General features: G+C 38.7%; 1 protein-coding gene across 1 annotated transcript in view; it reads left to right on the forward strand.

The window, feature by feature from the left end:
* The window catches only part of glra2 (glycine receptor, alpha 2), a 59733-nt gene that overhangs the window by 14044 nt on the left and 32392 nt on the right, over positions 1 to 13297 (forward strand). The window contains exon 3 of the mRNA XM_061879104.1: positions 12611 to 12678. Within this exon, the coding sequence (XP_061735088.1) occupies positions 12611 to 12678 (68 nt within the window). The remainder of the gene's footprint in view (positions 1 to 12610; positions 12679 to 13297) is intronic.

The following is a 13297-nucleotide window of genomic DNA, read 5'->3' on the forward strand; positions in this document are numbered from 1 at the left end:
AGTAAAACCTTAAAGTCACATCTTAAGTGCACAGGAAGCCAGTGCAGGTGAGCCAGTACAGGCGTAATGTGATCAAACTTTCTTGTTCTTGTCAAAAGTCTAGCAGCCGCATTTTGTACCAACTGTAATTGTTTAATGCTAGATATGGGGAGACCCGAAAATAATACATTACAGTAATCGAGACGAGACGTAACAAACGCATGGATAATGATCCCAGCTTCTTTGGTGGACAGAATGGAGCGAGTTTTAGCGATATTACGGAGATGAAAGAAGGCCGTTTTAGTAAGGCTTTTAATGTGTGACTCAAACGAGAGAGTTGGGTCGAAAATAATACCCAGATTCTTTACAGAGTCGCCTTGTTTAATTGTTTGGTTGTCAAATGTTAAAGTTGTATTATTAAATAGAGGTCGGTGTCTAGCAGGACCGATAATCAGCATTTCCGTTTTTTTTGGCGTTGAGTTGCAAAAAGATTTTAATACCTATTTTGAGTAAAACATGCTTGAAACTAGAATATTAACTGTTGCAAAGTGGTGTCATCAACACTCAAAAGTATAAAACTGCATTTTTAAAGTAATATTTTCTTATTTCAAGCACGGAAAAAAAAAAAAAACATGATTTTGACACAATTGTGTCTCATAATCAAAACAGATGACAGCCAAATGGATTTTGCTGTTTTATTTTCAATTAAACAATTGAAAATATGTACTCATATATTAGTAAAGTTGGCACGGTACAATAAACTGACAGATAATATTTAAATATTTAAAATGTGACATTTTAAACAATTTTGAACAGAAATAGTTCATGCACATTCAGATAAATTCCTCAAAATTAAAATTTAAAAAAATGTTGGCCGGGGGCCAGGTTTTATATATGCGAACTAATTGAATGAAAGAGAGCGCCAATAAACCTTGAAGGCACTGCCTTCGCGTGCCGGCCGAGTCTCGTAATATATACTGCATTTACACGCACATGACTGAATGCAAGGCATACTTGATCAACAGCCAAACAGGTCACACTGAGGGTGGCCGTATAAACAACTTTAACACTGTTACAAATATGTGCCACACTGTGAACCCACACGAAACAAGAATGACAAACACATTTCGGGAGAACATCCGCACCGTAACACAACAGAACAAATACCCAAAACCCCTTGCAGCACTAACTCTTCCGGGATGTATATAGACCCCCGCTACCACCAAACCCCGCCCACTTAAACACCCCCCATCTCCCGAATTCGGAGGTCTCAAGGTTGGTAAGTATTGGCGGCAACTACATTTTGAGTTCGGACTTTGTTTTTGAACAAATATTCTATTTGGATGTACGTTTTGCTGTGCTCCAATATTCCGTTTACGTTGTAGCTTGTTCAGTTTAGTGTCCGTTTTGCATCGTGTTCCATATGCTCCCAGAGCACTTCCCGGCTGCTCTCACCTTTTGTTTGTTCGCTCAATACATTTTTTTTACCTGCCCAATGCCTCCTTGGCTTTCTGCATCTTAGGACAACGGCTGTCATCGCTGTCACATATCCAAATCGATTCAGTAACTTTTTATTTTAAAAAAAACAACAAAAGAACAGGTGTGACTATGAAATAAATACAGGCAACTGGACACTATGTTTTAAATCGAAGTTGGATCGATACTTAGCTTCCGGAAGGCCGACTTGCTGAGCACAAATCGATATACTTGAAATTTAGGAATGTGAATCGAATTACCCACCATCGATCAATTGTTACTCACTTATAATACAGTAAATACAAGTTGTAGTAATTTACATAAAAAGCATGATATTGGCTAAGAAAGAAATTGTATGTACTATGGCTGTAATACTTAAAGTAAAAGTAACAAGTCTATGAAAATAGTCATAACCCATTGCATTTCAAGAAAAACGAACAAAATTCCGAAAAAAATGAGTAAAGTCATAATATTGTATGATAGTGTAGGTTTACTGTTACTGATTTTATTCACATTTTTACGTGAATAAAATCCAAATTTTGCAGGATTACGGTCGTTACAGTTTCTGTAACATTAAAAAAGATTGGATGACATTTATTTTGAAAATGTTTTTACGACTGTTCTTTACTACAACTTCAAATTCTGATATAGTTTCAGTGTGACCTTAGCACTCCTTCACGTATTTATCCCGTTTCTTAGTTTGGTTTAATATACACCAATGCAAATACGCCGTTGACATCTCTCGATCGAATTCAATTCAGCAACGTCAGCTTTTAAAAACAACAACAAATTAAAGCTGCAAGCGGCGTTGGTCGGGTCCGCCTTTGGCCGCTGCCAAGCCCTGGTCTAAGTCAGACCTACATAGATGTTTTTGTTTCATGTCTCTACGACATTCCTAACAGAAGTTACAAGCAGTTTTCTCAAGGTTTTTTCCTAGGGGGCGCTAGAGCGCAATTTTGACTTTAGGGGTTTGTTTTTTTATTAGATGGCAATTTTCGCCAGTCCTGATGTGTGTGTAAAATTTGGTGAGTTTTGAAGCATGTTAAGGGGGTCAAATTACAGATCGGCGTTTCTGGATGTTGTTGATAAATGGCTTTCGCTTTGCACTTTGAATCATTTTAAGGGGGTCAAATTACAGCTCAAAGAGGCAAAAATAGCATTTTTTGCAAAAATTTAGCTTTGAATAGGTTTTTGCAAAATTGTTGTTGATTTTTGCCCTAGAAAGTAAAATTATGAAATCTAGGTCTAAGTCAGCCCTACAAAGAGGTTTTTGTTTCATGTCTCTACGACATTCTTAACGGAAGTTACAAGCAGTCTGTTTTTTTTTTCTTTTTAGGGGGCGCTAGCGCGCAATTTTCATTTTTTGGGGTTCTGCTGCTGTGAGTTTTGAAGCATGTTAAGGGGGTCAAATTACAGACTGGCGTTTCTGGATGTTGTTGATAAATGGCTTTCGCTTGGCATAGTATAGCTTTAACTTGCACTTTGAAGCATTTTAAGGGGGTCAAATATCAGTTCAAAGAGGCAAAAAAGGCATTTTTTGCAAAAATTTTGTTTTGAAGGGGTTTTTGCCAACTTCCTGTTGATTTTAGGTATAGAAGTGTTTTATTGGAAATGTAGGTCCAAGTCAGACCTACATAGACGTTTTTGTTTCATGTGTCTATGACATTCCTAACGGAAGTTACAAGCAGTCTGGTTTTTGTCTCTTCCTAGGGGGCGCTAGCGCGCGGTTTTCATTTTTGGGGTTTGGTTGCTTAATAAGTTGGGAAGGTTTGCCACACCGATGTGTGTGTCAAATTTGGTGAGTTTTGAAGCATGTTAAGGGGGTCAAATTAGGGTGCGATGGAGTGGAATAATAAAGAATAAAGAATAATAATAATAATAAAACCTTACAGTTTCAATAGGGTCCGTCAAGCCCATTGCAAAAGGCCTTTTGCAATGGGCCTGGCGGACCATAAAAACAAGCATGCCCGCTCTTCACACCGTGACGAGTGCCTTGCTTTTCTGCAGGATGACCTAGATTTTTACCCTCGCTGACATTGTTTGCGAGCTGTTTCTGCTTTTATTTTCCTGTTAGTCAGCTGACAACAAAGCGAGGCAAATATTAATACGGCGGCCGATGCAATATTGATGAAGAAAGCAGAGGGAAAAGGGCACGGCGAAGGCTGACAACTCCACTTTTTACACATGCCAGGTGAAGGTTTGCCGGGTATGAAAACGGCACATCCTTGCATAACTTGCGAGGTTTTATTTTGTAGGAAAGGAAGTGATCTGAGACTAGAAGTTTGAGAGTGAGTGGAAACTCTTTTTGTATTCATAAACTAATTGAAGCCATATTCAATACAAGGGCTGTATGCAAAGTTCTGCCTATTGATTGGCCTTAAATGTCCGCAATTATGCAACATTGACTTTTTAATGAAGTTCTAACAGGAGTAAGTTTCCCTAGAGCGTGTTCATCAGCACCAGACATGAGACAAATCGATCATCTCCCTCACCGGTTTGCTCTTTCATGAAAGAAGAGGCGCCTAAACAGTCACTTTTGAAGTTATGGATTTTCATGATGTGTGGAAAAACCAAATTTCTCATGGAAGGGATACAAAGGAAAGCAAAAACAACAACAAAAATGATTCGCTACACATCTTTTTAAAAAAAAGCCCGGAACTCTGCCAGCAACTGTATCCATCAGTCAGCTACGGATATGTTAGCTCTAAATGCACTGCAAAAAGTCAGTGTTCAAAAACAAGGGAAAAAAATACAAAAATTAGAGGTATTTTATCAGAACTAAGCAAAATTATCTGCCAATAGAACAAGAAAATTCGGCTTGTCAAGACTTTCCAAAACAAGTAAAATTAGTTAACCTCAATGAACCCCAAAATACCTTAAAATAAGTCTATTCTCTTTAGGTGTGTAACGGTACATAAACATTTCGGTTCGGTACGTACCTAGGTTTAGAGATCACGGTTTGGTTCACTTTCGGTACAGTAAGAAAACAACAAAATATAAATTGGTTTTGGTTATCTATTTACCAAATTTGTAAACAATGGCATAACATACATATACACACAGGGTCCATTGGTTTATGTGGTCAACATATATAACATTTAAACTAAATAAGAGAATGCTCAGAATGGTTTCTTAACAAAAACTTTCTACATATTTAGTGCTTTTTTTGATTGATTCATTGATAATTTTATTAGTAGATTGCACAGTACAGTACATATTCCGTACAATTGACCACTGAATGCTAACACCCTAATACGTTTTTCAACTTGTTAAGTCGGGGTCCCCGTTAATCAACATTAAACTGCCTCAAGTTGTTACTCAGTTGAAATAAAATGACAAAACTTTTCTTCTACATATAAAAAGTGCAACATTAAACCGTTTCAAGTCAACTCAGCCTCAGATTAACTTTTCTTTACGCCCCCCAACCCCCAAGCCTGGCTAACTTGGCAGTAAGAGGATATATGGGCTTATTGTTCTTCCACCATAGAAGTGGGTCAAAATCTAGTTTTAATGCAATACAGCAACCCATCGCGACCCCGGACGGGACAAGCGGTAGAAAATGGATAGATGGTCTTAAATCTGCTGCTAAAAAACATTTGTTATTGCTTCAGCCCTGCCTGACTCGCCGAGGAGAGGCTGCTTGAATGCGGTGGTGCCGCTTCAAAGGAGTTAGCATGTTTGACGTGTTGGCAGAAGCATACCCTACTGCTGCTCAACAATGTCGGCAAACCTCCGTCCTCCAGTGTTGTATCGCACCGTGCAGCCAAAGTGTTCCCAAAGGGAAGATGTTTACGAGGCAGGAGGGTCTTCCAAATCTGGCTTTTACATGTTGTCCTAGCCCGGTCGCTGCTAGCATGCCCTGTGTTTTGCCTCACGCTGCATTGTTTACACAACGTGGGGTGCGCTACCTAATATGTCCGTGTGGAAACTCATTCGGTACACCTCCGAACCGAACCGAAACCCCTGTACCGAAACGGTTCAATACAAATACATGTACCAATACACCCCTAATTCTCACTAATAAGTGCATTTTTTTTGGTAGAAAAAAAAAGTGAGACCTTTTTGCTCAATATGTTGAAAAATATTGTTAAAATTAAGTAAATGCTAGTGTCATTATCTTGACATTTATATGCATACATCATTTTTTTTCATGCTTGGAGGAAGAAATTACTTTTAAAAAAGTAGTTTTATACTTGTGAGTGTTAATGTCACAGCTTTGCAACAGTTGATATTATAGTTTCAAGCATGTTTTACTCAATATAGGTCATAACATCTCAGGAAGAAGCTGTAATATCTTACTGAGATCATTTAGGACCAAAACCCTTAAAGGCCTACTGAAATGAGATTTTCTTATTTAAACGGCGATAGCAGGTCCATTCTATGTGTCATACTTGATCATTTCGCGATATTGCCATATTTTTGCTGAAAAGATTTAGTAGAGAACATCGGCGATAAAGTTCGTAACTTTTGGTCGCTAATAAAAAAGCCCTGCTTTTACAGGAAGTAGCAGACGATGACATCACCGGTGTGAGGGCTCCTCACATCCTCACATTGTTTATAATGTGAGCCTCCAGCATCAAGAGCTATTCGGACCGAGAAAGCGACAATTTCCCCATTAATTTGAGCGAGGATGAAAGATTTGTGGATGAGGATATTGATAGTGAAGGACTAGAAAAAAAATAATAAAGTAAAAAAAAAAAAAGAAAAGGCGATTGCATTGGGAGCGATTCAGATGTTTTTAGACACATTTACTAGGATAATTCTGGGAAATCCCTTATCTTTCTATAGTGTTGCTAGTGTTTTAGTGAGTTAAATAGTACCTGATAGTCGGAGGGGTGTGTCCACGGGTGTGTTGACGCCAGTCTCTGCACTGCAAAAAGTCAGTGTTCACAAACAAGAAAAAAAAATACAATAGTAAGGATATTTTATTTGAATTAAGCAAAATTATCTGCCAATAGAACAAGAAAATTTGGCTTGTCAAAACTTTCCAAAAGAAGTCAAATTAGCTAACCTCAATGAACCCAAAAATACCTTAAAATAAGTACATTCTCACTAATAAGTGCACTCCCTGGGGGCTGAATTTCCCCCAGGGATCAATAAAGTACTTTCTATTCTATTCTATATGGATACGTATTTTCTATTGTTTCATTGAAAATAAAACAGCAAAGTCCATTTGACTATCATCTGTTTTAATATGACACACAATTGTGTCAAAGTCATGATTTTTTTTTTTCATGCTTGAAATAAGAAATTATTACTTAAAAAAAGTAGTTTTATACTCGTGAGTGTTGATGACACAGCTTTGCAACAGTTGATATTCTACTTTCAAGCATGTTTCACTCAATATAGATCATAAAATCTCAGCAACAATCTGTAATATCTTACTGAGATCATTTAGGACCAAAACCCTTAAAACAAATACAACACTCTAACATAAAATCTGCTTAGCGAGCAGAATTATCTTATCAGACAGAAAATAAGCAAATATCACCCTTATTTGAGATATTTAATCTTACTTAGATTTCAGTTTTTGCAGTGTGAGGGAATTCACGGCAGCTGCATGGACAACGCAAGCGCCGCAGAGCTCCGGTAAGAGCCGACTTTTTACCACAATTTTCCCACCGAAACCTGCCGGTTGACAAGTGGTCGGGATCCATGTTCGCTTGACCGCTCTGATCCAAGGAAACACCGTGTGTTTGTGTGGCTAAAGGCTAAAGCTTCCCACGTTCATCTTTCTACTTTGACTTCTCTATTATTAATTGAGCAAATTGCAAAAGAAACAGAGATGTCCAAAATCCTGTTTAATTGCGCGATGAAAACAGACGACTTTTAGTCGTAAGTGGTGCTGGCTAATATGTCTCCTCCAACCAATAACGTCACAAACACGCGTCATCATTCCGCGACGTTTTCAACAAGAAACTCCGCGGGAAATTTAGAATTGTAATTTAGTAAACTAAACCGCCCGTATTGGCATGTGTTGCAATGTTAATATTTCATCGATATTTAAACTATCAGACTGCGTGGTCGGTAGTAGTGGGTTTCAGTAGGCCTTTAAAACAAGTAAAACACTCTAACATTAAATCTTCTTAAAGAGAAGAATTATCCAATCAGACAGAAAATAAGAAAATATCACCCTTATTTGAGATATTTAATCTTACTTAGATTTCAGTTTTTGCAGTGTGCTATCTCTTTTTTTGTTAAAGACGCAAATCCAGCAGGATATTGCTGTTAAAATATCTCAGTAAGATATTATCAATCAATAAATGTTTTTTTATATAGCCCTAAATCACAAATGTCTCAAAGGACTGCACAAACCACTACGACATCCTCGGAAAAACCCACATAAGATAAAAAAACTCACATTCAGTGGGACGTCGGTGACAATGACTATGAGAACCTTGGAGAGGACCCCTAGGAGACCGAAAGCAATGGATGTCGAGCGGGTCTAACATGATACTGTGAAAGTTCAATCCATAGTGGATCCAACACAGCCGCGAGAGTTTAGTTCAAAGCGGATCCAAGACAGCAGCGAGAGTCCCGTCCACAGGAAACCATCCCAGGCGGAGTCGGATCAACATCATAGAGATGTCCCCAACCGATACACAGGCGAGCGGTCCATCCTGGGTCTCGACTCTGGACAGCCAGTACTTCATCCGTGGCCATCGGACCGGACCCCCTCCACAAGGGAGGGGGGGACAGAGGAGAAAAAGAAAAGAAGCGGCAGATCAACTGGTCTAAAAAGGAGGTCTATTTAAAGGGTAGAGTATACAAATGAGTTTTAAGGTGAGACATAAAGGGAATAATTATCCCATCAGAGAGAAAATAAGCAAATATCACCCTTATTTGAGATATTTAATCTTACTTAGATTTCAGTTTTTTGTTCATGACGCAAATCTAGCAGGATATTGCTGTTAAAATATAAGCAAATTGCAGTCGTGATCAAAAGTTTACATACACTTGTAAAGAACATACTGACATGTTTGTCTTGAGTTTCCAATACTTTGTACAACTCTTATTTTTTTGTGATAGAGTGATTGGAGCACATATTTGTTGGTCACAAAAAAACATTCATGAAGTTTGGTTCTTTTATGAATTTATAATGGGTCTACTGAAAATGTGACCAAATTTGTTGGGTCAAAAGTATACATACAGCAATGGTAATATTTGGTTACATGTCCCTTGGCAAGTTTCACTGCAATAAGGCACTTTTGGTAGCCATCCACAAGCTTCTGACCACAGAACTTTCCTCCAGAAGGTATTATCTTTGTCCATGTGATGTCAGATGAAACACAAATTCAGCTGTTTGGCCACAATATCTATGTTTGTGAAGTTGGGTGTTCCAACAGGACAATGACCCCAAACACACGTCTAAAATGGTAAAGGAATGACTTAATCAGGCTAGAATGGCCTTTCCTAAGTGGACAATGCTGAAGAAACAAGTTCATGTCAGAAAACCCAAAAAATTTAGCTGAACTGCACCAATTTTGTCAAGAAGACTGGTCATAATCTCAACCAGAAGCTTGTGGATGGTTACCAAAAGCGCCTTATTGCAGTGAAATTTGCCAAGTGACAACTACTATTGTGGGACTTATTTTCAAGTCTTATCAAATACTACAACATACAGCCTTATATTATATTAAAGCAATAAGGATGATTAAATTACAATACCCTGCAAAGTATTTTCCACCTGCCAGGATTTAAATGTCCCGTGTTTACAGAGCTTTTTATTTGTTTTTAGTCATTGACTTTACATCATAACTATTCAAAGAATATATTGTGGTTTTCCCCACTTAAAAAATGTTGTTTAAAGATTCTGCAACATCTCGAGGATGCTTATATTCAAGAATTGCAAGTTGAATAAAATAAAGAGTGGATCGTAAGATCGACAGGCGGATCGGTGCGGCGTCTTCAGTAATGCGGACGTTGTACCGATCCGTTGTGGTGAAGAAGGAGCTGAGCCGGAAGGCAAAGCTCTCAATTTACTGGTCGATCTACGTTCCCATCCTCACCTATGGTCATGAGCTTTGGGTCATGACCGAAAGGATAAGATCACGGGTACAAGCGGCCGAAATGAGTTTCCTCCGCCGTGTGGCGGGGCTCTCCCTTAGAGATAGGGTGAGAAGCTCTGCCATCCGGGAGGGACTCAAAGTAAAGCCGCTGCTCCTTCACATCGAGAGGAGCCAGATGAGGTGGTTCGGGCATCTGGTCAGGATGCCACCCGAACGCCTCCCTAGGGAGGTGTTTAGGGCACGTCCAACCGGTAGGAGGCCACGGGGAAGACCCAGGACACGTTGGGAAGACTATGTCTCCCGGCTGGCCTGGAAACGCCTCGGAATCCCCCGGGAAGAGCTAGACGAAGTGGCTGGGGAGAGGGAAGTCTGGGTTTCCCTGCTTAGGCTGTTGCCCCCGCGACCCGACCTCGGATAAGCGGAAGATGATGGATGGATGGAAGTTGAATAAAATACTTATTTCGGTCTTAAAAGTATAGATTTACAGTATAGGCCAAAAGTTTAGACACACTTTCACATTTCAATGTATTTTCTGTATTTTCATGACTATTTACAGTGTAGATTGTCACTGAAGGCATCACAACTATGACACTTGTGACGTGAAAACCCTTTCAGGTGACTGTCTCTTGAAGCTCATCGAGAGAATGCCAAGAGTGTGCAAAACAGTAATCAGAGCAAAAGGTGGCTATTTTGAAGAAAGTATAATATAAAACACCTTTTTTGATAAGTACATAATTCCACATGTGTTAATTCATAGTTTTGATGCCTTCAGTGACAATCTACAATGTAAATAGTCATGAAAATAAAGAAAACCCATTGAATGAGAAGGTGTGTCCAAACTTTTGGCCTGTACTGTATATATAAATCTTAATTTAGAATGTCTCAAGGAAATTTAACTACATAATTTCACCAGTTTGTAGTATTATTTCCCCGAAAATCTATTCTTTTTATCTTATAATTAGTCAGCTCCTTTTGTTGTGTGCAGCAACTTTACTACAGCTCTGCAAAAACTGAAATCTTAGTTGTCACACCGAGGTGAGGGAAGTCTTGTCTTGGTTTTTCTGTCTTGTGATTTACGTGTTTTATTTTGAAAAGCTACCCTCTTGTTTCAGACCACGGGCCCTTCCTCTTGTGTCACCAGTCTGACGTCATCCCTAATTCCTGATTGTTTTCACCTGTTAACCATCACTCCCACATCCTATTTAAGCTCACTTCTCCGTTTGTCCTTTGCCAGATCGTCTTGTCTATCGTGCCTTTCTAGCGTCCATGTCCATGTCCTTGATTAGCTCCTTGTCTTGCTCCTGTTTTCCTAGTTAACCTAGTTTTTGCTGTAATTTTGAGTTTACTTTTTCCTCCTTTGAGTGTCCTTGGTTATCATTCGTCTTCCTGATTGGTGAGTTTTTGTTTTCCCAAATTTCGAATTTATTGCCTCGTTGATTGAGGGATTTTTTGTTATTTGTAGTTAGTGTTTTTATATAGGTCGTTTTGGTGTTTTCCTCCTGTTGGAGCGCTTTTCGTTTATTCTTATTAATATTCTTTTTTGTTAGAATTTCCTTAGATTAGTATTCCTTAGGCTTCACGGTGGCAGAGGGGTTAGTGCGTCTGCCTCACAATACGAAGTTCCTGCAGTCCTGGGTTCAAATCCAGGCTCGGGATCTTTCTGTGTGGAGTTTGCATGTTCTCCCCGTGAATGCGTGGGTTCCCTCCGGGTACTCCGGCTTCCTCCCACTTCCAAAGACATGCACCTGGGAATAGGTTAATTGGCAACACTAAATTGGCCCTAGTGTGTGAATGTGAGTGTGAATGTTGTCTGTCTATCTGTGTTGGCCCTGCGATGAGGTGGCGACTTGTCCAGGGTGTACCCTGCCTTCTGCCCGATTGTAGCTGAGATAGGCGCCAGCGCCCCCCGCGACCCCGAAAGGGAATAAGCGGTAGAAAATGGATGGATGGATAGTATTCCTTATTTTTGTGGAGTGATTTTAAGTTAATTGTTTATCTTCGGAATTATTTTTCCGCGTGCTGATTATTCCTATGAAAAACTTTTTGCATTGGAGGTAAAAAGTTGTTTCAAAATAAAAGCTTTATTTTTTTTTAACGTCTTCTCTGCATCTGGGTCCTCCCCTTACTCCGAGTCGTAACATAAGTATGATAAAATATCTCAAATAGGGGTGATATTTGTCTATTTTCTGTCTGATAAGATAATTCTTCTCTATGCAGATTTTATGTTAGGGTGTTTTACTTGTTTTAAGGGTTTTGGTCCTAAATGATCTCAGTAAGATATTACAGCTTGTTGCTGAGATTAAATGACCTATATTGAGTAAAACATGCTGAGATAGGCTCCAGCACCCCCAGCCACCCCAAAAGAGACAAGCGGTAGAAAATGGATGGATGGATGCTTGAAACTAGAATATCAACCGTCGCAAAGCTGTGTCATCAACACTCACGCGTATGAAACTACTTTTTTAAAGTAATAATTTCTTATTTCAAGGATGAAAAAAAAAATCCTGACTTTGACACAATTGTGTGTCATAATTAAAACAGATGACAGCCAAATAGACTTTGCTGTTTTATTTTCAATTAAACAATAAAAAATACGTACTCATATAGTAGTACTGTTATTAGTGAGAATATACTTATTTTAAGGTATTTTTGGGTTCATTGAGGTTAGCTAAATTTATTTGTTTTGGAAAGTCTTGACAAGCCAAATTTTCTTGTTCTATTGGCAGATAATTTTGCTTAGTTCAAATAAAATACCCCTCATTTTTTTCTTTTTTTTGAACACTGACTTTATGCAGTGTAGGTAGAGCAACTACAATTGTGCTGTCATGCACTTACGATCCAGGATATGTCAAATGGGATACGTCGTGGTCATCTACTACCACAACCATGCATTTGAGTTATCCCAGTAAAGGCAGAATTTGGGGAGCAGGTCTCATTAAATCAATGTGACTAAACAGGAAGTGAACCAACACACCCAAACACATCATTGTCATTCCATTCCACAGGTCCCCCCGTAAACGTTACTTGCAATATTTTTATCAACAGTTTTGGCTCGGTCACGGAGACGACCATGGTGAGTCCTCCGGCGTTTTGCCTGCTTTTCTGTGCAAACATGTGAATGTCCTGTCTTGTCCCTCAACCTGCAGGTCCGCCTGTTAATGTTACCTGCAACATATTTATCAACAGCTTTGGTTCTATAGCAGAAACTACAATGGTGAGTTGAGAGCTCAGAATGACTGAATGAATCTTCATCATGCTTCTTTGTTAAACATAAATTGAGCGTTTTTTTTTTTCTTTTTTCCTTTGTCGTCATCTTGTGACAATTCCCAATGACATCCAGAGGTGGGTAGAGTAGCCAGAAATTGTACTCAAGTAAGAGTACTGTTACTTTAGAGATTTATAACTCAAGTAAAAGTAAGGAGTAGTCACCCAAATATTTACTTGAGTAAAAGTAAAAAGTATGTTGTGAAAAAACTACTCAAGTAGTGAGTAACTGATGAGTAACCTGATTACGGCAACAAATAATGCACAAAAACATAAAACTAGCAATGAGCAAATTCAGAGCCAGGAATATCTCTTAAGCAACTAAAACAATAATATATATTAAATAATAGTACATTAAAATAAAACAATGGCACATTGAGCCACAATAACTTAACAGCACCATAGCCTTAGTAGGCATTCATTGATTTGATTGATTGATTAAAACTTGTATTAGTAGATTGCACAGTACAGTACATATTCCGTACAATTGACCACTAAACGGTAACACCCCAATAAGTTTTTCAACGTTCATGAATTACTTAGTAAATGACCAAGTCGAGGTGATCTAC

The sequence above is a fragment of the Nerophis ophidion genome, linkage group LG19 (assembly GCF_033978795.1).
Source record: "Nerophis ophidion isolate RoL-2023_Sa linkage group LG19, RoL_Noph_v1.0, whole genome shotgun sequence".
In the NCBI taxonomy this organism is placed as follows: domain Eukaryota; kingdom Metazoa; phylum Chordata; class Actinopteri; order Syngnathiformes; family Syngnathidae; genus Nerophis; species Nerophis ophidion.